Source organism: Panthera pardus, unplaced genomic scaffold (genome assembly GCF_024362965.1).
Source record: "Panthera pardus isolate Hobbes unplaced genomic scaffold, ASM2436296v1 HiC_scaffold_11, whole genome shotgun sequence".
Classification (NCBI taxonomy): Eukaryota; Metazoa; Chordata; class Mammalia; order Carnivora; family Felidae; genus Panthera; species Panthera pardus.
In genome coordinates, this window is record NW_026526666.1 from 89,736,178 (window position 1) to 89,761,488 (window position 25,311).

The following is a 25,311-nucleotide window of genomic DNA, read 5'->3' on the forward strand; positions in this document are numbered from 1 at the left end:
CTGAAAACTCTCCTCTCTTGGCCTTGTGCTCTGGACTCCTCCCACTAGCCCATATGGCTTTGGAGAAATCCAAAATCTGGTGAAAATCCTGGACTAGGGTTCAAGAGACCTGGTTCCAGTCCTGGCTCTCACCCTGACCCCCTAGGTAATCCTGGGCAAACCGTACCCATCTTTGAACCTCACTTTTCTCTCATGCATAATGAGAAAGTTGGCTAAAAGCATAGATGATAACGGATTTCAGGCTGCGTGCTAACTTCGACGGACTGGCTGTGGTTTCCTAGATTGAAAGGATTCTGAGACCGCTACCTGGTTCAGGGGGACAGAGTTCTGGGGTGATTAGCAATGCCTGCCACTGGTAAGAGGATGGAAAGAGGCAGCATACGAGCCCCTCCTGACACAGATTTTCCCCAAGACCCCGTCAGGCTCTGACAACATGAAGTTATATCCACCACTCCTTTTCCTCCCCACCCATGGGCCCCTGGAACTCTTGGCTTTCCCTACCCGGAGGAAGGAGTCCAGGGAGCCATTCTCCATGAACTCAGTGATGATCATCACAGGCGTGCTCTTGGTGACAACACCCTCCAGGTGGATGACATTGGGGTGGTCGAACTGGCCCATGATGGAGGCCTCGCTCAGGAAGTCCCGGCGCTGCTTCTCAGTATAGCCTGACTTGAGCGTCTTGATGGCCACAAAGATCTCTCTCTTGCCTGGCAGTTTTAGGTGGCCACTGCATACCTCACCAAACTCCCCTGGGACACACACACCAAGAAAGGCAGGATGTCACTTGCCAGCTGGAAATGTCACCTTCCCACTCCCTGTAACCTCTGTTCCTGGGTCCTGAATGAACTTTTTCTCCCCAGTGGTCAGCTCATCCTCTTGACAAAGAACCCCTTTGTAGAATGTGGGGGCCCCTAAGGTCTCAGTAAACTCTCCACAGCTGCCCCATGGTATTTGGCTGGGTATGGGGTAAGGCTGTAGGGGAACCTGGGGGGGATGGAGAGAGGGACAGGAAGGACACAGCACTAGACCGAGTCCAGAGAATTGGGTTCTAGACCTAGCTCAATCTCTGACATGATATGCAAGCTCCTTCCCAGCCCTGTGCCTCAGTTTCCTCATCTATCGATGAGGTAGTTTTCCTGGATGACCCTTGAGGGCTTTTCCACCTTGGCTATTCTGAACCTTCAGGCCTTGGAGGGTCCTCTGAGGCTCCTACCCCACATGCTCCCCTCTGCCCCTAGAGTACTCCCCCCTCATGGCTGAGGCCATGGTACCTGGGAGAGCACCCACCACCTACCTGCTCCAATCACCTGCTCAATTTTGACACAGGAGATGTCAATTTCCTTGGCAAACTCCCGCACTGCCTCATTGGGGTCCTCATAGGTGAAAGGGTCGATGTAGATCTTCATGCCTGGGGTCACTGGGGGACAAGACCAGGCTTGGTCACATGCACAGAATCAAGATGTGGACAAATGGAAAGGCTACAGTTAGTCCCTCTGTAGAGGGAAATACACTCCCATATGGCCCCATAGGAACTGGGCAACCCTTTGCAGGTTACTTGACCTCTCTGAGTCTCGGTGAGCAGATGGGCACTGAGCTGAGTAGAAGGGTGAGGAGAACAGAGAGCTCGGCAGAGAGAGCAAATAGGTTCTAGCTCTTGTTCCAACTCTAATTGATTAGTAATGTCTTCCTGAAGAAGCTAAAAGACTGTCAGTGTTGTTTAGCAATGTCTACTATGGGTGTGGGCATAAAAGGATAGATAGGTTTGTCACTCTTGTGTTAGAGAATCAGGGGGTGCAAAGAAAAGGAAGAGGAAGTCAAGAAGGAAGAGAGAGATTTGGAAGATATAGAGAGAGGAGGCAGGAGTCCATGTTCTTGGGCAGCTGCTAAGGAGCCTTTGCTGTCTTTTAAGGCTTAATTTAAGCATCCTCTCCCTTCAGGGAACTTCCTGGCTGCCTCAGCTCTCCCAGGCACGCCCCAGAGCCTGGAGGGGCTGCCTACTCACTAGGGTCGGAGGACCCATCACTCGGCCCACTTCCCAGGTCCCCCACTAGTTAGTCCTAAACCACGCCGGATCTCAAATTTCCTGGTGATCAGCATGTGGCTGGACATGGGGCATATTAATTTGATTCTTGATTTGGATGTACTTTTTTATTTGATGCAGAAATTAAGGATGTAACTTGGATATCAAAGACCTAATTCTGATCCTAGCACTGAGCCAACAAAACACTTGGAAGGAAGGGAAAGGTGATCAATCCCATATTCTCCCTCCCAGATAACTCGTCTTCTGCTGCCCAGGCCTCCCTCTGGCTTCCCCAGCTTCCTGCCCACATTCTCCATTGCCCCAGGGGCAGCGACTTTGGAGGCAGCAACTCTAGGAGGAGGGAGCTGGAGTCCCTGGACCATAGTAAGGCTTGGCTGGTTGGTGAATGGGGGCATCAATGCTGCTCAGCTGTGTGACCTTGGACATGTTAGTTGATCACTCTGTTTCTGTTGCAGATATTCCAGGAATCTAAAATTGGAACCTCTAACACACAGGTTGGCAAACTGGCCCACTGACCGTTTTGTAAATAAAGTTTTATTGGAACATAGCCGCGTGCATTCCTTTGCCTGGCGCTGCTTTCAGCTACAGCGACCAAGTTGAGTAGTTAACAATAGAGACCCTATGGTATTTTTACTCTCTGGTCCATTACAGAAAAGTTTGCCAACTACTGTTCTAATACATTAGCTATTTTTTGGATTGTTTATGTAGGTGTTTGTCTAGCCCTTTAGTCAACTAATTAACTTATTTATTTATTTATTTATTTATTTATTAAGATTTTATTTTTAAGCAATCTCCACACTCAACATGGGGCTCAAACTCACAACCCCGAGATCAAGAATTACGTGTTTTACCAATTGAGCCAACCAGGGGTCCCTGTCTAGTGCTTTAGGTGAAGGTTTCTTAATTTGGGTCTGTGAACCACTTGACAGACCCAGGATGAGTTTGGTGGGACAGGGGAGTCTGGTAACCTCCCAAATGGAATGCATGCATGTATGTATGTATGTATGTATTTATTTTAGAGAGAGAGCACAAGTGGGGGAGAGGGGCAGAGACAGAGAGAAAGAAAGAGAGGAGAATCTTACTGGCTCCATGGCTCCATGCCCAGAGTGGGGCTCAACGTGGGGCTCGATCCCACAACTGTGAGATCATAACCTGAGCCAAAGTCAAGAGTGGGACGCTTAACCAACTGGGCTATCCAGGCACCCCTATTATTACCATTTTGAATTAGAAAAGTGACTCATACTCTTTATTTATAGTCTAAAAACTATGGAAATAAATATTGTGAAAGTTGAAGTTCTTCCCAAATCCATCCCTGAGTTTAGATTTTTCTGTTTTATAATTTTATATACACACGTGTATGCATATTTGTGTTTTTCTGGCCATAGGATCTAAAATTTTCAGCTGACTCAGAGGAGCCTGAGACCCCAAAAGAAATTAAGAACCACCACCTATAACTGTGGGAGCCTGGGTGGAGGGGGTGGGTGGGTGCATGGTCTTTCCTCGTTTTTCTCTCCCCTAGAATAATGCATAAAGTTCTACATGGAATATACACTCAGTGTCTATAGAGCTGAGCAGAATCCATGTGACAGAGACAAAAGAATGACAGCAGCTGCCATTACCCGAACCCTTTGTGTCAGGCACTGGGCAGGCTCTTTATATGGATTATCTCATCTTCTGCACCCAACAACTCTTGGAGGAAAGGATCATTATTTTCATTTCATGCATGAGGGAACTGCAGCTCCGAGAGCCTAAGTAATCTACCGAAGGCCACACAGCTAGAAAATGGTACAGCCAGGACTTGAATCCAGGCCTGTCAGATTTGAGCCAAGGGCCACTACTCTTAATCATCATGCCCGTGGCCTCCCAGATGCAATCCAACCAGATCTCGTCCATGCCTTCTCCTCCTCCTGGACTGTTCAGCCATGACCCCTTCTCTAAGTCAGCCCTCCTCAGACTGGGGACATCAGCTCCTGGGAGATGCTCCCTTTCTTGCTCAAACGCTGAGCCTGGCCTGTGGTTCTTGGTGACTGACTTTCAACCTCCCTCCGACAGAACTGGGGGAAGCCCTTTCCGCCAGGCCAGCTGTGGAGGGAGGACAGGAATGGGTCAGCTCAGGGAGCTAAGGAGAAGCAGAGCAGGAGCTCAAAGCTGACTTGGGCCCTATCAGCCGATCACATGCCATCCCCAAGCCTTGGCCAGGAGTGTTGGTCAGGAGGGCTCTCTATTGCTTGCAGAACAAAGGCAAGTGCCTTCATCCGGCCTTCCAAACTCTCTGGGTTGGGCTCCAACTTCAGCTCCCTGATCCTCTACAGCAAAAAGGAAGTATTTACCCAGAGGTCCCACACACCTGATCATTTCTGAACTCTGTGCTTTTGTTCATGTGGTTCCCTCCACCAGGAATGCACTTGTCTTCCTCTGTGTGTCTAGATCAAATGCCACCTCCTCCGTGAAGGCTGCCTGGATCCTTCTAGTGGAGATCCATGCTTCCTCTTCAGGTTCCCGAAGCCCTGTCTCTGCACCCACTCCCACGGCCGTGACATCTGTATGGCTCTCCTCTTCTATGGGGTCTGCCAGATATGCATCCTGCCACCCCTTTCTGGAACACTCTGCTGCCTGTGAACGCTCGCTTTACCCTCTCTCCCTCAGGGGGACAGGGGTCATGTCTGTCCAGCTCACGCTAAATGCCAGAGCCTGACCCATAGAGCAGGCTCGAGAAATGCTTACTGAAAGAATAATAACATTACCTACTGAAATGTCCTTTGTTCTCTTTCCACCTGTTTGCGGTCATGAATACCTTCGAGAATTTGCCAAAAGCTACGGATCTGCTCCTTGGAAAATTATTCACATGTGTGCCACACTCCCATACCCAGCATACAGTTTTGGAATGCTCACCGGCCCTTTTGAAGCTCTTGGGGTTTGTGAACCCCCCATTACGAGCCCTCGCTCTAGAATGTTTTCTCTACAGTACACAAGTGAAGGAGCATTCAGTAGATGCTTAATAAACGCTTATTGATTGTATGGCTCTGAGTAAAACTGTCTCTGCTTCTGTGACCCTTTGGTTTCATCTCACCATTAATAACACAATCTACTCACAGTTCAGTGTGGATTCACCAGGCACTAGGCCCCGTTCTAGGTACTTTACAGGCGTCTATCCGATTAATCCTCCTGACATCTCTGCCAGGTAAATGCTATTATTAGGCTGAGCCGTATGAAATTGTTAGTATTTGGCTGTTTATGACCTACAAACATGGCAACTCCATTGGGTCCAACCTAATATTATCCCCATTGTTTGGATGCGGACATTGAGGCATAAGAAAGTTTAGATGGCCTGCCCAAGGCGACAGCCCATTGGGGGCTGAATCCAGGTCGTCTGGCTGTGAGTTTACACTTGTAACTGCCCGCCTACTATTTTCTTCCGGGTGCTTCCCCATCCTGTCTCCTGGACTGGAAGGTGATTATTCAAGGCCTGGCTCCCAGGACAGGTATTTGCTGAACTGAAGTTGGATAAGGATCTCTGCAGTCAGAGTCTTCAGAAAATACTGGTCTGCTGTTTGGATGACTTATGACTGTCAGGACCTGCTGTCCTGGACCCAAATGGGAAATTCAAGTGGAAGGAGGAAGAACCAGACATTCAGAGACCAGGTTTGAGTTCTGGATCTGCCAGTAATAATAGTCACAAAAAAGCTGCGTTATGAGTTTGAACGGAGGATCAACCACTGTATTGATACAGCTGTGTGCCCTTAGGCAAGTTACTTAACCTCTCTGTGCCTCACTTCTTTTTCACATATAAAACGGAGATCATAAATAGCACCTACCTCATAAGGGGACTGCAAGGGTTAAACGAGAATCTTTTTAAGGGGCTAAGTATGGTAGTTGGCAAATAGAAAGCACTGAATAATTGTTACCTGCTATAGAGAAGAGTTGGCTATTATTAAATATTATTAGGAAGCACTTTAATATCCATTAATTCATTTAATCCTCACAATTCTGTGAAAGAAGCATCATTCTTGCTACTTCCCATATAAAGATGCCAAGGTTCAGAGAGGTTCGATGACTTTCCCAAGGTCACACAGCTGGCCAGGGGTAGAGCAGGGCAGAGAAACCAGGTTGGTCCCTCTGGTCCACATCCAGGTACCATGGACCCTGGTCCTCACTCAGCACCTGCTGGACGAGGGAACACATGAGCCGGTGAGGGTGACTTCAAGCCAGTCACACACATCTCCGGGCCTCAGCTTCCTCCTCTGTCCCGGCGACACACGGTTGCCGGGGGGTGTGGGACCCCAAGGCTGGCAGGGCTTTGAAGAAAACAAAGTCCTTTTTAGATTCAGGGAGCAGGAGTCTGAGCTTTAGAACATGTTGATCCATGAACAAATCCTGGGCTCTATTTTAAAAATAAATCCCTGCTGTCACCTGTTTCCTTGTTACCCACTCACACTCTAAATAGTGAGGCTTCCACATGGCTCCAGGTGACGAAGCATGTGAGCCACCTTAGTCCAGCTTCGTCCACCTTAGTCCACATTTAGTCAGGTGTGGACAGCACGGTGTGGTGAGGAGTGTGGACCTCTGTCCTGGCCCTGAGCTGCTTTGTGACCTCTCTGGGCCTCGATTCCCTCATGCTCAAAGTTGGCAGTTATAAGGATTAAATGGACAAATATATGTACCGCATGAAAACCATTCCTGGGCATACTGTATGCATTTAGCTATATCTACAACCATGATTTTATTACTTGGGGAAGAGGAGGGGGTGATGTAATTTATGACTTTTATTTTTAATGTACAGGTGAATTTTTTATTTTGGTGTAGCTAAATTTGCCTTTTTTTTTTTTTTTGAGAGCTTTCCATTGCTTTCATGCTTAGAAAGTCCTTTTCTTTTTATAATTTTTTTCATGTTATTTATTTTAGAGAGAGAGTGTGCATGCAGGGGAGTGGGGCAGAGAAAGAGAGAGAATGTTAAGCAGGCTCCACACTCAGTGCGGAGCCCTGGATGTGGGGCTCGATCCCATGACCCTGGGATCATGACCTGAGCCGAAATCAGGAGTCGGATGCTCAACTGACTGAGCCACCCAGGTGCCCTGAAAGTCCTTTTCTATCCACATATCCATTACATAGTTACTGAAATTGTCTTCTGGAAATTTTAATGGTTTAATTATTTTTTACATTTATGTCTAAAATGATTTTTTAAGCTCAGGAACTTTTCCTTTAAATTGACTGTTACCCAGAGGCTTAATATCTAGAACTGCTCAACTCGGCTCTTTCTTGCACGCTCCACACATCCAATCCTGCAGGAAATCTAGTGCATCCACTTTTTGGAAAACGTCAGAATCCAACCGCCACTGCTTCCACTCTGGTCTAGGCACCACATATCTTCCCTGGATTATTCCAACAGCCACCTCTCAGGTCTCCCTGCTTCTGTCCTGCTTGGCACCCTCCAGCCCCCTCAGTCCATTCTCCACACAGCAGCTAGAGAGGTCCTGTCAAAACTGTAACTCAGAGCACGTCAGTCTTTGGTTCAGACCCTCCTAGAGGTTCCCTATTTCACTCGGAATAAAAACCAAGGCCCTGCAACGGCGGACAACAATCTGCATGTTGCAACCCCTCGTACCTGCCCCTCCTGCCTCCTCACTCTGCTCCAGTCACACTAACCTCCTGGCTGTTCCTGAAACCTGCCAGGCACATTCCAGCCTCAGGGCCTTTGCACTGACTGTTCCTTCTGCCTGGGAGGCCCTTCCCTCAGGTATATCCACGCAGCTCACGCCCCTAGCTTGTTCGTGTCTTTGCTCACCCGAAACCCTCTTGAGGCCAGCTCTGACTGCCCTGTTTGAAAAGGCAGCCTTGACCCTGCAACTCTGGATCCATCACCCTGTTCTACTTTGCCTTTTGTTCTAGTGCTTTTTCGTCTCTAGGACACCATGCGCTTTTCTCATTTATTTCCTGTGTTTTTTGTTGTTGTTGTTCCCTGTCCCTTCACCAGAGTATAAGTTCCACAAGGGTAGGGATATGTGGTTTGCTTACTTGTGTATCCCCAGCACCTAACACAGTGCCTGAAGTGGCTACCAGAAGAGTCACCTCTTGGGCCAGAGCCTGGGGTCCTCATCATCTCATTTAACTCATGTGTTTATTGTGCAAATATGTATCTAGTGTCTTCTATGTGCTGGGCAGCGTGCTGGTGTTGGGGGGCAGCAGTGAGTGTCAGACACGCTTTCCGGTCTCCAGATGTTCCCGCTATACTGTTGGGGAGACAAGGAAACGGCCATCACGGTGCGGCCAGGTAAGGGAGCGCTGTGCAAACACTGATGGGGCCCTGAAGCCAGGGCGGGATGGGGGGGTGGGGTCCGGGGAGGCCGCTCAGAGCGGTTTGTATGTGCCGCGGCTGAGGAAGAGGGGAGAGTTACACAGGTTAAGAGAAGGCGGGGGATGCCCCAGGCAGAGGGGGCAGCATGTGCAGAGGCTAAGAGGGAAGAGTGAGCTTGGCCCATTCGGGGAACAGCCTAACGTTCAGTCTGGCTGCGGCATGGTGGGAGGCAGTGGAAGGAGGCTGGGAGGCTGCTGGGAGCTAAGAGTGAGGGGCCCAAGGGCGCCGGCCCAGCTGGGGTGTACGTACTGTGGCCACTGGTATAGTGCTGCAGCTTGTCCGTGTACTCCGAGTCAGCACGCTCAAACCCCCGTCTTCTGGAACAAGAGCAAAGGGCTGGAGCCACCTGGAAGCCCCCGGGGAGCTGGGAGCCACAGTAGGTGATAGGAAGAGGGAGGGCAGGCCCTCAAAACCACACCCCTGCCAGGGGGCTCCCTGCCTGCCCCTGGCCTAGCAGCCTCACCCCTCCTGGCCGCCCTCATCCCTTCCCACCTCTCCCACCTCAAATCCAGGCTCATCATTTCCCCATCCCCTCTCCAGCCAAGCCCCTTTCAAAGTTATCGCCCGTGGCCCCAGACATCCCAGGGGCTTCTGTCCATCTGACCTTACAGCCCAGTCTGTTCTAAAGTGGGGACCTAAGGAGGAAGAGAGGGTGTTTGCATGGTGCCCTGCAGAAGGCAGGAACAAGTCCCACCTCCTGCCTGGGCACATGTTGTGCCGGCCACCTGGGATGTCCCTTCCCCTCCCCCCACCTCCTCCCATCTACATCCTTTCTGTCTTTCCTGCCACCAAAGCCAGTGGGCCTTATCTGAGCTCCTCAACCTCCCCTCTGACACCCCACTTGTGGCCCTAGTCATGTAGGGGCCTCAACATGTAGTCATGTTCTGAGCCCAGAGGGATGTAGCCAATGGCAGCCATTTAGGTAGGAGGGAGGGTATCCAGGCCTGTGCGAGCCTCTCCCTGGCCCTGGGGATGATGGGAATATCTCCTTGGCTCACAGACGCTATTCAGGAATGGTTGAATAGATGCTCAGCCAGCCCTGAAAGGGGCTGGAGACACCCACCCACCTGTTACACACAATGGCAATGACGACCACAGCAATGAGGAAGACCAGGCCGGCCGCCGAGGAGCCGATGATGAGTGGCAGCTTCTCCTGGATGCTTGTCTGGTACTCGGCTGGGGGAGAAAGCACGTTGTTGTCAGCCTGGCTCTGGGAATCCTAATGTTCCCCACCTGGCTGGGTCTCCTAGGATCCCCAGACTCTCTTCCTGCTCCTGATAGAGCACCTGTCACATGCCCAGATGGAGAACTGGCCGGTACTCGCTCAGAGGTAACCTTGGACAAGTCCGTGGACTGCTCCAACCCTCAGTTTCTCATCTATAAAATGGGCATTATACCTCAATGTTGATATGAAAATCAACAATGATAAGAAGCTGACTTATAACTACAGAGAGGCAGTTATAAGCACGGACTCTGAGGCCAGACTCCCTGGCTTAAGTGGCAGTACCACTTACTATCTGTGACTTCTGGTAAAGTGACTTACCTCTCTGTGGCTTAGTTTCCTCATCTGTAAAGTGGGAAATCCTACTTTACACAAAGTGGCCAAAGCCAGCATTTGAACCGAGGTCTCTTTGACCCAAGGCCACGGGCTTATATGAGATAATGCATAAAATGCCCTCAGCATTGGTCTGGCTTTTGGAAACCACTCAGTACATTTTCAATGCCATCAACACCATCATTGTTTTTAATTTTATTATTATTACTTCTCATTTACTTCCATGACCAGACAGGAGCTCATTAAAGTCAGGGACCAGATAAGTCCTGGGTCCTTAGCACCAGCACATATTTGTTGAGTTAGTAAGGAAAGCATCTCGGGACAGTCCCCCAAGGCTCCAGGTCAATGACACTCATCCAACACATAAGAGGATTACAAAGGTGAAAATGCTGGCCACAAGGAAGTGGGGCTTTATAGAGGAGGTACCATTAGCGTCCTGGAAGAGATGGTAAAGCCATTAGGGAGAATTTTTGTGATAAAACAAGAATTCATGGGTCTAAGCCTCTGAGACATTCAGCTAGGCAAAGGCCAAGGCCCATGGCCAGTGATTGAAGCTGATGCTAAGAAGGGACGCTGGAGTCTGGTTATAAGGAAAGCTGCCTTGGGGCTTCATTGGTTGGTGAACTCACAGCAGTGACAACAGACTCACAGCAGTGACAACAGACTCACAGCAGTGACAACAGACTCACAGCAGTGACAACTATGACATTAACTATGATTTGGCGAGTGCTAACTACGTGTGAGAGCTACGGCCAACCCTGTGCCAGGTTCCAGATATTTATCCCCCATCTTTACGCTAATTTGATAATGATGATGATGTTGACAATGAGATAGCTGTTATCATCCCCATTTATAGATGAGAAAACGGAGACTCAGAGAGGTAAGGTGAGTTGCTCAGGGCCACACAGGGCTGAATCAGCACTGTAATTTCTCTGTCTGGCTGGCATCAGAGCCCATACTCTTAACTCTGCTGTTCCTCAAAGACTATTAGAATAGGAAGGGTACTTAGAGACCATGTGGTCCCGCAATGGGAGACACACAGCACATGGGCTGCAACCTCCCATTTTCTTGTCCAGGGCAGACATCACTAATCCATCCCAGCACTTCTTGCTGCTGAACTTTAGAATTCTTCTCAATCCAACTGCAAGTCATGGGAGGAGTGTACGGATGAAATAGGTGTGCTCTCAAAGACCGAATATGATGCTTTCATTTTGTGGATGAGAAAAATTTGGACCAGAAGAGGGAAGTGACTTGCTCAGAGTGTGTCTGCAAGTTAGGGCTGAGCTCCTGAGAGTCCTGTGAAAGGGAGTGGCTGACACGATAGCAATGGAGGAGCCCATATGCTTTCCAAATCACAGAAACCTCTGTATGATTGGCTCCCAACCGGCAGGGAAGGTTGACATCTAGAAGAGGGGGTGCCTTTTCTAATTTGTGCGAAGGCACTTTGAAGGAGCAGTTGCCTTTAAATGTATTCTGTTTGTGGAGTCAGTGCCCGCCTCTTGCCCTCTGGATGCTGCTTACCTTCTGTCATGGTCTGGAAGTACATCTTGCCACTGTAGCGCCCGTAGCCTGCCACAGTGCGTGCCCGCACCTGGAAGACATAGATGGCGCCGGCTTTGAGGCCCTGCACAGTGACCGTGTTGGTGGGGCTTTTTATGGCTGTGGCGTTGTACTCACTGAGCTCCTGCCGAGGAACAGAGAAGACCATTAGCAAGGTTGTTGCCCACGGTGGGCCCAGAGCCCAGTGCCCACTCCTGCCACTTGTGGTGGGGGGGTTGGTCACTGGATAAACATCTGTGGTTTCCAATTCTTCATTCTCTCCCTGTGACTAAATTGCACACCCACGCTTTTTGCATGTGACTTCCCAACACCTCCCACAAAAGAAGGCAGAGTGTATTTCTCTTCCTTGCGGATGCCAAATTTGTCCATGGTCTTGTTTTGGCCCATGGAACATTCTAGAGGACATGATGCAAGCAGAGGTTTTATATGTGCTTGTTGAGTTGGCTTGGCCTCTTGTGCTCCTGCCTTCTGCCATGATGGGACTTAACCTGGGTAGCGGCTGGTTCCAGAATGAGAAACATGTAGGGAAGATCTTGACCTTATTCCTATGCTGAAACAGGGCCACCTCAGTTGACTTGCAGACTCCAACCAATGACCAAGAAAAATAGCCACTTGGAAGCCATCGTATTTAGGGGATTGTGTATTTTGCAGCATTATCCTCAGTGATAGCTGACTGATACACAGATGCTGAGGGGTCACTATGTGCAGACTCTGAGGTCTAGGTTGTGAGTTCTTGGGAGACAGCAGGAAGAGGGCCTCCCTTACCCACTTCTGCAGCTACTTCCCTGCCCCATGCCTTGATAGGTTAAGTGCAAGGACCCCTGTTCCGCCACAGCACACTCGAGTGAGGCAAGATTTAAGGCCCAGACAGGGAAAATGATGCTCAAAGTCACATATTAGTTGGTGGCTGCTTTGGGACTCAAAAGCAGGTTCGTAGGGGTGCCTGTGTGGCTCAGTCAGTTAAGCATCTGAGTCTTGATTTTGGCTTAGGTCATGATCTCACAGTTTTTAAGTTTGAGCCCTGTGTCAGGCTCTGCATTGATAGTGTGGAACCTACTTAGGATTCTCTCTCTCCCTCTCTTTCTCTGCCCCTACATCCCTCCTCAAAATAAATAAATAAGCTTAAAAAAAAAAAAAAAAAAGAAAACAATGGAGTACACGGAGCTACCTCTAATGTCCAAGGCTTTGAGTACCCAGGACCTAATGTTCTTTCCTTTGAGAGATGCAGAATACCAATTCTTTTTTTTTTTAAGTTTGTTTGTTTATTTATTTATAAAAAAATCTTTATTTATTTTTCAGAGAGAGACAGACTGCAAGCAGGGAAGGAACAGAGAGAGAGGGAGACACAGAATCCAAAGCAGGCTCCAAGCTGTCAGCACAGAGCCCAACGCGAGGCTCGAACCCACAAACAGTGAGATCATGACCTGAGTTCAAGTCGGCCACTTAACCAACTGAGCCACCCAGGTGCCCCCCCTTTTTTAATGTTTATTTATTCTTTGAGAGAGAGAGAGACAGACAGAGTGTGAGGGAGGGAGGGGCAGAGAGACAGGGAGACACAGAATCAGAAGCAGGCTCCAGGCTCTGAGCTGTCAGCACAGAGCCAGACGCAGGGCTGGAACCCACGAACTGTGAGATCATGACCTGAGCCGAAGTCGGACACTTAACCGACTGAGCCCCCCAGGCACCCCGCAGAATGCCAGTTCTGACCTGAACACTGCCCAGGGTGACCCAAGGAGCACAGGACAAGACACAGATTAGCTGCTGTGGGAATGGGGATGTGGTTGAGTTGGATGCAGCTGTCTGCCAATCTAGATGATGCTCATTCGGGCATCTGTCAGCTACCCTTCAAACTTTCCCCAAACGCCCTCTTTGCACTTGGCCCTGGGGACTCCAAGGGACTAAGGCACAGCCACTGGGTTCACAGAGCTCAGTTCAGGAAAACAGTGTGGAGACTTCAACCTTGAGGACCATGAACCCCTCTGAGAAGTTGATGGAAGGTAGGAGCCTTTGTGCAGAAAAATGCCCACCTGATTGTACGTGCCAATCATACACACGTGCAATGCACAGAGCCCTTGCAAAAACTCTCTCAAAACAATTAAATTCAGTGGGCGCAATGTTATTACAGGAATCATAGCATGGAAGTTAAGATCACAAACTGGGGGGCGCCTGGGGGGCTCATTCGGTTGAACATCCAACTCTCGCTTTCAGCTCAGGTCATGATCTCATGGGTGGTGAGACTGAGCCCCGCATTGGGCTCTGTGCTGACAGTGTGGAGCCTGCTTGGGGTTCTCTCTCTCCCTCTCTCGCTGCCCCTCCCTGGCTCATGCTCTCTTTCCTTCTCTCAGAATAAATAAACTTAAAACAAATGTTAAAAAAAAATCACAAACTGGAGCCAGACTTCCTGGGTTCAAGTCCTGACTCTATTACTTATTATCTTTGTGACCTTGGGCAAGTTTGTTAACCTCTCTTGCCTCCTTTTCTTCATCTGTAAAATGGGGATAATAATAATGGCAGCTACCTCAGAGGATTGTTTAGAGAATAAAATGAATCCATATGTATAAAATGTGGATATTGGTAGTGTAAGCACAATGAGCATGGGACCTCACCCGGGTGGGGGACATCAGGTGAAGTCCAGGAAAGCTATCTGCAGAGTGGGGCTTACGTAATGGAATTTTAAAGAACAAACAGAAGTCACCCACGTCAAAAAGGGGGAGGGCATTCTTGGCCAGGAGCACCAGGTGCAAAGGCAAGGAGGTGAGAAATGGGATGTGGGGCTGGACAAGGGCTGATGTGCAAGTGCCTCCTCCCAACCCCCTCACCCTTCCCAGGGGGCAGCAGCACCTAGGAAGCCTCTTTTCCTGAGTCCGCTCCTCTGCCCCCTCCTCCAGGAAGCCTGTTTGACCTCTCAGCCAGATGTGCCTCCCCTCCTCTGAGCCCTGGAGCACTTGCTGTGGACGCCCCAGGAGGGGTTTCTGTTCCACCCCCTTATCCTGGGCCCAGGCTGATCTCACAGCCTTGACTGTAAACTCTTGAAGGAAGTGGCTGTGTTTTGTTTCCCTGTACTGAGCACAGAGGCCTGCACAAAGAGACCTGGCCCCAGGGTAAAGGCTGTACTCCTTGGCTTGGCTTTCCAGACCCTTCATGACTTGCCCTTTGCCAGTCTTGCCTGCCACCCCCTCCCCCAAATGCTTCCCTTCCCTTTCTTGGTAGGACTGCCAGATTTAGCAAGTAAAAATACAAGATGCTCAGTTAAATCTGAATTTCAGATAAACAATGAATAGGGTGTTTTTTTTTTTTGTAAAAGTTTCCCCCATGCAATATTTAAAACATACTTATACTAAAAAATTATTTAAAACAATTTAAATGTAATTGGTGTCCTATATTTTATTTGGCAACCCTACCTTCCCTGGACACTCTGATACTTTGCAAGTGCTGTTTCTTCTATCTGAAATATCCATTCTCCATCTGCCTGGCAGTTCCCTATTCATCAAGACTCAGTGCAAGCACCACATTTGCTGCAGAGACTTCCCAGATGTCCCAGAAAAGATTTGCAGGTCCGTTTTCTCCTCTCCCACCTGTTGTTCCGATATGCACGTGTCTTCTCTAAGGACTGTGGGTTTCCTGAGGGCAGACACCTTGTCCCATCCATCTCCGGGACCCCCAGGCTCAGCACACAGTAGGTGCTCACTGACTACCGCCAGCGACAAATGAAAAACAGGAGAGACCATTCAACACCTACGAACCCAGCTTGCAGTACCAAGATTGCCCACTAGGTGCCACCAGCCAACACGGAATCTGCTCGGATTCTGCAGCCTGAGTGGGTGGGTGTCCACTCAGAGAGGATGGAAGTTTTAAGTTCCAGATTGTAGGATGGCGATGCGAGGTAGCTGCCAGTGGCACAGGTGCCTCAGATTGAGGAAAGAAACTAGCAGATCCCTTCTCTAAAGCGGGAACAGGACAGAGCGGGGGATTGGGAAGTCATTTCAAAGGCAGATTCTTCCACTAGCTTGCATTGTGACCTTGGGAAAGACTCTTCCCTCCCCTGAGCCCCTGTTTTCTACTTCAGGAAAGGAACACTAAATGCCAACCTCCCAGGGCTGTTGTAAAGATGAAATGTGATCAGGCAGTGTCTGGCACAAAGGAGCTGCTCTAGAGCCCCCTACCTCCTCCCTCGTGGCTGGAACACCTTTACCTGAATAAGGACTAAGCACTGACAGGTTAGGAGAAGACATCTAGTATGAAATCTACCGGTCCTCAGCTCAAAAATCCTTACCCCAAGACTATGGGCCAATGAGGCACTGGGAGCATTTCTTAAGCCCTATGAGACTCGGTCTTCTCATCTTTAAAATGGGATAAAATACTATAGGCCACACAGAGTGGGTATGGAGATTCAACAGGAAAAAGAAAACGGGCAAAGCTTTTAGTATCGTTTCTGGTACACATAAGGACTTCACAAACATTGGCCATCATAGTTATCGATGCCATGGCAGAGAAGCCTTCCTCAATGGTCATTAAATGGATGAATGAATGCAAGAATAAATGAGTGAGTGAATAGATCTCTCCATGTAGGTACCACTCCACGTACACTGGGCAGAGACCTATGCAGCCTGGACTTTCACTGTTCATCCCCGCCTCCCCCACCTTCTCTTCCCCTTTGCTCTGCCAGCTAGAAATTTCTGTTGAACAAACACCAATCGATGAGGCCTATAGGGACCTGTCCGCCATAGGTGGCCTCACAAATGAATCTTCTCCCGGAGCTCTGGGGGAGCCAAAGGGAGCACGAACCTGTGTGCTTTGGTGCAGCTGCCAAAGGAGGCCACCTCCCCCAGGACGCTGGAACCGATGGAAACAGCCGGCCCTGGTCTGGCCAACACCATTTGTCAGCGGCATCCAGGAGCCTTCCAGCAAAGTGGTTTTTTAGCTCCGGGCTCCGGGCAGGCTGGGAAATCCCAGTGGAGCTGGGGAAAGGCCAAATGGAGAGCCCGCTCCAAAAAGAGCCCTTTCTTTTTTTTTTTTTATTTATTTTTTTATTTTATTTTTTATTTTTTATTTTTTTTAATATATGAAATTTATTGTCAAATTGGTTTCCATACAACACCCAGTGCTCATCCCAAAAGGTGCCCTCCTCAATACCCATCGCCCACCCTCCCCTCCCTCCCACCCCCCATCGACCCTCAGTTTGTTCTCAGTTTTTAACAGTCTCTTAAAAAGAGCCCTTTCTAAAGAAGGAAAGGAGGAGTGGAAAAGATAGTGGCGGTGGGGCCCACACGGGACTGCTCAGTGCCTAACTTCCCTACCTGGGAAGATTTGGAGCATTCATTAAAGAAATCAATTGCAGGCATCAGGAGCGTTCCCAAGTGTTAGGTAAGAGCCGGCTGTGGACTTGTCAGAAGCCATCTTGCATCCTGGAGGTCCCTCCCTGATGGGACAGCCAGGTTGACCTAGGAAGCCTGAGAGGTTGGGGACCGAGACTGCTCCTACCCCTGTGCTGGCATCCCCTCTGACATTTTCATCAACTCCTTTTTCCTTCTCCCCTTAATTCTGCCACACTCTCCTGATTCTATCCGTCCGTTTCTTTTTCCTCTACACACTCTCCTGTCTGTTCTTGGTTATACCTTTCCACTCCTGGCGAGCACCATACCTACAGCTGCGAATCGCGAACCCACACTGGCCCCAGGAAAAGGCACCACCATCCACTGGGAGTTGTCCTTCGCACTTCCCTGGTCCCCTGAGTTTCAAAAGGTTGTCTGAATCTGTAGGCCTCTCACCACCTGTGCTGCCAGCCCTTACTCCATCATGCCACTATCATTTCTCACTCCGTGTCCCACGAGAGCCCTCAAAAGGGTCTGTGTCTCCGGGACCCCCTTATAGTCTGTTTCCCACATAGCAAGATACAGGGATCTTAAACATAATCTGAGTCAGATCACATCATTCCAGAACCTTCCACCGGCTTCCCAGAGTACTTTAAATTGAATCCAGACTCCAAAGGCATGGAAGGCCCACCACAACCCAGCCCTGCCTCCCTCTCCAAGTCTTTCCCCGCTAATCTCTCCCTTGTTCATATTGCTCCTCCACACTTGCCTTCTCCTGCCCCAGGGCCTTTGCGTGTCTTGTTTCTGCTGTCTGGAATGACTTTGCTCTCATCACTTGTCTGTCTGGTGAACTCCTAGCAACTTTTGAGGCTCAGCTCAAATGTCACTGGAATGAAGACTTCCTCTCACTTATACTCAGACCATGGGTCCCTCCTTGGTGCCTTGACAGATCTTTGCCTGCCCTTCTGTGACTGTGTCACGCCCATCTCATGGCTATTTGTGTCTGGAGGTGTCTTTTCCCCTGGACGGTGAAGGCCCTGAGGCCTCTGGGCATGTCTGGCTAATCTCAGTACTCCCAGCACCCAGCCCAGGGCCCAGCCCAAGGTTGGTGACAGTGAATATTGAATGAACCAGGGTCCATCTCTCCCACTGGCAGATTCCAGGCTGCCCCTCACTGCACCCCAGGCCCAGCAGGAGGGGCTGGCAGGGTAGCGCCATGTCTTATCACAGCTGTACCTGAGGCTTGTCCCTCTCTCGCCATTTGTATCTAAGATCCCCCCTCAGAGCCTGGCCCTGTCCGCCCTTTAACAGTCATCCCAGAAGCACCCCTGGGAGGGTGAAAGGGGAGGGAGGAAGCAGGAGAGCCAGGCAAAGAGTGAGAACGCAGGTCCAAATCCTGTTTTCTCTGCCACTTAGCAGCTGGGTGGTCTCGAACAGGTCACACACCTTCTCCGTGCCTCAGTTTCCACTCCCGTCCAGGGGGGTGAATGGCCTTGCTGCAAGGAGGAACGAGACGACGGAGGTGGCGTGCTTGGCACGTGCTCTGTGCTCATGAAACGCGAACAGGTGGTGGCCGCGGCCGCTGCAGGGCCTGCTGGGCCTGCCACCTCAGCAGGGGCCTAGGGAGGCGGGGCAGCGGCAGAAAGTAGGGCAGAGCCGCCTCCTGGTTCACACCTCCATCAGCCTCCGCAGCCCCTCCCGCCTTGGTAGGAAATGGGTCGTAGGCAGGACCCGCGCCGGGATTCCTCATTTCCGCTCTAGTCTTTGGGGACAAACACTTTCAGTTTCGTTTAATCATAAAGCTTCTTAATTAGTTTTTTTTTCCCCCTTTCTTTCTTGAATTCTGAGGTGCTGAACTGTCCCCACCAGAGGGGGTGGAAATGCTGGCTTCTGTAGGGGCTGGGGCTTCCTGGGCCTGGGAGCAGCTGGTCTGGCTAAGGCTACAGGATGCCTGGCTCCTTCAAGGCCCTCCAGGGCCCAGAGAGGGGTGGGGCTGCTTCCCTCACATTGTCCTCACCTTGGGCCATCCAGCAGCACCTCGTGAGCACCTACTGTGTGCCAGGCTGGGGAAGAGGCAGAGGTAAGGCAAGGTCCCCACTCTGGAGGAACAGGCCATGGGAGGGGATTCATTCACTTATCCATTCAACCAATATTTACCAAGTGTCTCTTTGGTGCTGGGCCCAGGGTATCGGGGAGAAGATGGTGAATGGGACAGATGTGGTCCCTGGCTTCTCAGAATGCACTGCCTAGAGCAAAGGATGAGCGAGGAAACAAGCAATCACAGACCGGCTGGGTGAGGCTGGATAGGTGTTTGAAAACGTCTTGAGGCTCACCAGAGTTTGGCTGAGCCGGCAGTTAACAGAGTGGAAGGGCGGGGCCGGGCCTCCGAAGGCTGGGCTCCAGCAGCGGTGGCTGGTACTGTTTCCACCTCTTTTCCTCTCAACCCTTGCGGAGAGACTTTCTATTCATTTCCAGTTCCCAACCCTCAACTAAAGCACTTTCTGTAGTCATTTACACTTTAGTCTGAATGAGGTCCAAATGACACCTTTCCCAGGGGCTCTTCCAGCCTCTGTGGCTGTTTGATGCTTTAGGCCACAGGTAAGAAAAGTCTCCAGTCAAAAAGAGAGTTTTCTGAGCCTCTGATGTCCAGCTGCTGCATCCACCCCCTAGCCCCAACACCGTGCATGCCCCATGTTCAAATGTACTGGCCTCTCCTGGCCTCATGTTGTGTAGCTCTTGCCCACCATGCAAAAGGCAGGGCAGAAGGGAGGAAGGAAAGTACACTCTGTTAGGGCCGGGAGCCATTCCGGGTACTGTCCCTGCCTTTTCTCCTTGACCTGTGCAGCCCCCAGTCTTGCCAACAAGAGAGGCAATCTTGTTTGCATCTGACACAGGAGGCAACTGAGGTTCAGAGAGAGAATGATGGCTGCCCAAGGTCACACAGCTGTTATGGTTGGAGCTGGGACCCGAACCTATGGCTTCTCACTCCCAGTCCAATGCTCCTTCTACAACACCAGTGGCTTCTAACCCTTGGTCCCTGGGTCCTAGGGGTCCCTGAGAGAGAATTAAAGGTCTGAATTAAAAGCTCAAAGAGAAACTGCTCTCTCCCGCTACAAATGGCACCCAGGCAAATGGAAACAAGTGTTTTAGCTGGAATCAGAGCAACATGGGGAGGAGGCTCTACTCCTGCCCTGTACAGAGCTGTCTGGAGCACTTTCAAATCTCTGCTTCAGAGTGGGGGAAGGTTTCTGGGAAACCAGCTCTTTCAGAACATCAGGCCCACTGAAGTCAAGAGGAAGGGGGTCCTGGTGAGGAAAGGGCCCCGACCATTGCATTTTACTGAGATTGCTGGCCTGATGCCCCAGACCAGAAAAGCGCAGCTTGGAGAGGTCAAGGCACCTGCCTGAGGTCTCCCAGCTGGGGAGGACTGGAGTCAGAATTGAGCCAGGCAGCTTGACTCTGAGGCCAGTGCTCTTTCTGCTGTACCAGGGCGTCCAGTCTCGGAGGAGGGTAGAACCGCAGGCCCAGGGGTGTGGAGGTGGGGAGTGGGCCCAGGAGCACAGGTACCTTCTCATAGTACTGCAGCTCATAGTCCAGGATGACGCCGTTGGGCTGGTCAGGCTGGGACCACGACAGGGTGATGCTGTCCACCGTGCGGCTCACCGGGTGCATGATGGACACAGCCGACGGAGCTGGAAGACAGGTCAGAGGCCAAGGGTCAGGAGCAGCAGTGAGAGGGTACATACAGATTCTGTCCCAACTCTAGAGGTGCCCAGACAGAGTGTGGGATCAGAGAGGGGAAGGCATCTGGCTGAGGCCACACAGCCTGCCTAGGGGGCTGACAGGGGCCAGCAGGACTTGTGCAGGGCTGTGGGTGCTGCACCTTCAGATTTCAGACACTGACAGTTCTGGCCATCCCTGGGGAGCTCAAGCCGCACCAAGTGAGAGACAGATGCACTGGGCCCTTCTCTGGCCTGGCTCAAAGTGTTTGGATGAAAGGTGTTCATTCTCTCTTGGAACTTACAGTCTACTGGACTAGGGAACTTACAGACCCAAGACATGGTGATGGGGCTCTGGGAGAGGGGAGCAGAGAGGGTGGGAGATTCATTTGTTCCTCCAGCGAATGTGCACCGAGGGCCTACTATGTGCCCTCAGCACTGAAGAAAAATGACTGCCAAAAATAAATCCATAAAAATAAATCCATAGCTACTATGGAAAGCAGTTTGGCAGTTACTTAAAAAATTAAATGTAGGGGTGCCTGGTGTCTCAGTTGGTTAAGCGTCTGACTCTTGTTTTCAGCTCAGACCACGACCTCACGGTTTGTAGGTCTGAGCCCTGTATCGGGCTCTGTGCTGACAGCATGGAGCCTGCTTGGGATTCTCTCTCTCCCTCTCTCTGCCCCTCCCCCGTGCTCGTGGACGCTCACTCTCTCTCTCTCTCTCTCTCTCTCTCTCTCTCTCTCTCAAAATAAATAAATAAGCTTAAAAAAAAAGTTAATGGGGCACCTGGGTGGCTCAGTCGGTTAAGCATCCGACTTTGGCTCAGGTCATGATCTTGCGGTTCGTGGGTTCGAGCTCCGCGTCGGGCTCTGTGCTGACAGCTCAGAGCCTGGAGCCTGTTTCAGATTCTGTGTCTCCCTCTCTCTCTGCCTCTCCCCCGCTCACACTCTGTCTCTCTCTCTCAAAAATAAATAAACATTAAAAAATTTTTTAAAAATAGTTAAATGTAGGGGCGCCTGGGTGGCTCAGTCGGTTAAGCGTCCGACTTTGGCTCAGGTCATGATCTCACGGTCCGTGAGTTCGAGCCCCGCATCGGGCTCTGTGCTGACAGCTCGGAGCCTGGAGCCTGTTTCAGATTCTGTGTCTCCCTCTCTCTCTGACCCTCCCCCGTTCATGCTCTGTCTCTCTCTGTCTCAAAAATAAATAAATATTAAAAAAAAATAGTTAAATGTAGAATTACCCAGCATTTGCACTCCTAATTTTACTGAATTGAAATCAGGTACTCAAATGAATACTTACACATGTCAGTACACATAACAGCAGTATTATTCACAACAGCCCAAAGAGGGGAACAACCCAAATGCCCACCGACAGATAAATGGACACACACATGATGGTTTACACATACCATAGAAGAGTATTTAGCCATAAAAACGAAGCAACTACTGACATGTGCTACAATGCGGATGAACTTCAAAAACATGCAAAGTGAAAGACAGGCACAGAGGTCACATATTTTATGATTCCATTTATGTGAAATAATTCAGAACAGGTAAATCCAGAGAGCAAGCAGCTGGCGGTTGCCAGGGCTGAGGGTAGGGGAGAAACAGAGAATGTTGAGCACAGGTTTTCCTCTGGGGCGATGAGAATGTTTTGGGCCTAGACAGAGGCGGTGGTCACACAAGCCTGTGAATGTACTAAACGCCACGGAATTGTACACATTAAAATGGTTAATTGCAGGTGGGCCTGGGGGGTTCAGTCGGTGAGGCATCCAACTGTAGATTTTGGTTCAGGTCATGATCTCATGGGGCATGAGTTCGAGTCCCGCATCGGGCTCTGCGAGGACAGCGCAGAGCCTGCTTGGGATTTTCTATCCCCCCCTCTCTCTATGCCCCTCCCCTGCTTGCACTTTCTCTCTCTCTCAAGATAACAAACTTAAAAAATAAAATAAAATGGTTAACTGTATGTAAACCTCAATAAGATCAATCCCTCCTTCCCTCCCCCTAGTGTTGCTAGAGCCATCACGGAGGGTGGTTAAACGAAGGAGACAGGAAGTCAGGGGCGGCTTGTTTAGTGCTGGAGGCTTCTGAGAAATAACCCCATTCCTGCATCTTACTGATGTGGAAACTGAGGTCCGGAGAAGGGTTGTGAGTTGCCCAAGATCACATGGGGAGTTCACAACACACAACCCTTTTACTGATTCCTGACTCATGAGGCACCCAGGGCCGTGTCTCTTGCCTCCTTCTCAAATGGACCAAACCTACTATGTGTCAACCACAGCCCTGGGCCCTTCACATGTGTTTCCTGAGCTGACCGTTGGTGAGGGAGCAGTATTAGCCCCACTGACAGGGGAAGAAACCGAAGTTCAGAGGGGCAAGGGGGTCCTGAGATCCCAGCGCCCCCACACCCTCAGTAGGGGAGCTGGGATTTGAACCCAGGTCTGCTAAAGCAGTGTTTGCCCCATGATTGGACAGAGCAGGGGTGGATTCCTGACACAGTCCCTCCCTAGGCGGTCACTCCTCACTGCAGTGAGCCTCCCTGCCTTTCCGGGCTCAATGTTTTCATGGTCTCGGGAGGGGCTGAGGACTCACCAGGGTGAAGGGAGCATCTTGGGCAAGTGTGTGACCAGCAGATGCCCTGTCTTGGCCCACACCAGGGTGTCTGAAGGGTGAGAGGGACCCTTTTCCCCCTCACCCCAATCTTGCTTCTCAGCGGCTTTGTCCCGATCTGAGTGTGGGGTAGCAGCCAGTAGGAGCTCATCGGGACCCGAAGCTCACCCGGTCGCTGTTCTGTTTCTGTCCCTTCCTCCCCAGGGTGTTGGTTAGAAGACCCAGGCTCTGCTCTCTGGCCTGCTGCTCGCTGACTGTGTGACCTTAGGCAAGCTGTCACCCACCTCTGGACCTGGCCTCTTCCTCTGGACCATGAACAGGCTGGAAGGTCCCTGGGGTCCTGCAGCTCGAACGCTCCCTGCCTGTTCTTCCTGGGCAGCCCTCGGCCTGGAGTTGGGTCAGCCCAGAGGCCAGCGTGAGTCTGAGCGGGTCTGGCTTCCCCCCAGCGCCAAGTACCTGTGGGAAACTGGCCCAAGACACCCGAGACAGGGTGGCAGCACTGTGACCTTTGACTTGGAGCTTGGTCCAGGCATCGCTGACAAGCCTCTGTTCTTTCCGCACCACAAGAGTGCTGTCTGGCTCTCAGCTTGGCCCTAGCCCTGCTGGGGCAGCAGGCCTCTTGGGAAGATCAGGCCCCTGCTCCCTGCAGTTTCTCCCTCAGTCAAACAGGGTACTCTGTCTTCCTTATTGCTTCCCAGAGAATCAGGAGACCCCGACGTGAGCGAAGGGGCCCTACTACACGCTGGGCCCTGTGCTATGCCCATGTGGACGTGCATATTACCTCATTTAATCCTCACAACAGCCTAGGAAGCAGACCTCCTTCGGCCCATTTTGCAGATGGGAAGCCTGAGAACCAGAGTAAAGTGTCTTGCCCGAGGCTATCCAGATAGTAAGTGGCTGCTCAAAGCAACGCATTCTCACCAGATGCCTGGGGACGGGAAGTGATGTTTCTCCTGCTCCACGAAGTCGCTTGAAGGACTTGCAGGGCTGTGCAGATGTGTATAATAATAGCAATGATAAAGCCACTAACCTAACACTTATTGAGCCCTTACTCTGTTCCCAGCGCTGTTCCAGGCTCTTTACGCCTATTAACATAGGTGAAGCAGAGAATTCTCACAACTGCCCCATTAGCTAGGGGCTATTAGTATCCCCAGTTTACAGAGGGGGAAACTGAGGCTCAGAGTTGTTGCATAGTCTGCTCAAGGGTCATGCAGCAAGGCCGTGGAGACTAGACTTGAACCCGGCACCTCAGGCTCTTCACTAGTACAGCACCTGCTACTGAGCCGTCAGCCCGGCTCCAGCCAAATGCTCACCAGAAATTGATGAGGTTAATTGTCAGAGCACAAAGGAGGGGCAGTCAGAGCTCTCAGTGTCCCAGTTTCCTTATCTGTAAAATGGGCCTGAGGGCAACGTGCCCCCTGAGGGCTGTCGTGGGGAGCGGGTGTTTGAGATCCTGTCCAAAGCTCAGCGTGGCTGTGAGCGTTCACCAGGGTCACTGGGGTGTTGCCACTGTGCACTGAGCAGCTGCCCCACGTCACCTGATTCGGTTCTCTCGACAACAATGTGGGATGGGGGTTAAGATCCACAATCTGCAGAAGAGGAGACTGAGGCTAGAGAAGCATGGTGACTTCCCCAAGGTCACACAGCTAGTGACGAGCTCAGTCGGGCCTGGAGCTGAGCTATCCTGCCCCCAGCTATGCTCCCTGCTGGCCCTCAGAGCAGTCCCTGCAACTGTGCCCTCATTCTCTGACCCCGTGTCCAGCCCAGCCCCGTCTCTCCCTTCGGAGCTGCCTCTGTGTGGAGCTGAGCACCCTGTTCTTCTGGACTGCCGGAGGCCCTGGCCCCCCTGTGAGGCCAGGCTGTCCACCCTCCTCTCCCGCCTGCTGCAGCCCGCTTCCACTGACAGAGTGTGCCGTCATTGCACGTCTGTCGTATCTGTGCAGCATCGGACACACACAGCACCCACAAGCCTGGGTGAGCAGTATTGCCATTAAGCCACAACTACGTGAACTCAGTCACCTGGCGCTTTCCGTGGAGACCCGTAGAATCTTCCCTGGTGGGAAGGTTCCAATCCAGCCCCGGGAAGGCGGTCCGGCTTAGTGGTTGGGAGCCGGAGGGTGGAATCAGACTGCCGGCAAATCCTCATCCCTCCCCTCCCCCGTG

The 25,311-nt window shown here is 51.0% G+C and overlaps 1 protein-coding gene across 5 annotated transcripts in view; it reads right to left on the reverse strand.

Moving 5' to 3' along the window:
• Window positions 1–25,311, reverse strand: part of EPHB2 (EPH receptor B2) — a 194,114-nt gene that overhangs the window by 13,137 nt on the left and 155,666 nt on the right. The window contains exons 6-11 of one of the 5 annotated variants that reach the window (XM_053898830.1): window positions 20,388–20,512; window positions 11,470–11,539; window positions 9,461–9,569; window positions 8,643–8,710; window positions 1,295–1,435; window positions 502–749 (exon numbers count right to left, since the gene is read on the reverse strand). In XM_053898830.1, the coding sequence (XP_053754805.1) occupies window positions 502–749; window positions 1,295–1,435; window positions 8,643–8,710; window positions 9,461–9,569; window positions 11,470–11,539; window positions 20,388–20,512 (761 nt within the window). Of the gene's footprint in view, window positions 1–501; window positions 750–1,294; window positions 1,436–8,642; window positions 8,711–9,460; window positions 9,570–11,469; window positions 11,633–20,387; window positions 20,513–25,311 lie in introns of all 5 variants that reach the window. The other 4 variants (XM_053898826.1, XM_053898829.1, XM_053898827.1 and 1 more) reach the window with 4 other exon arrangements.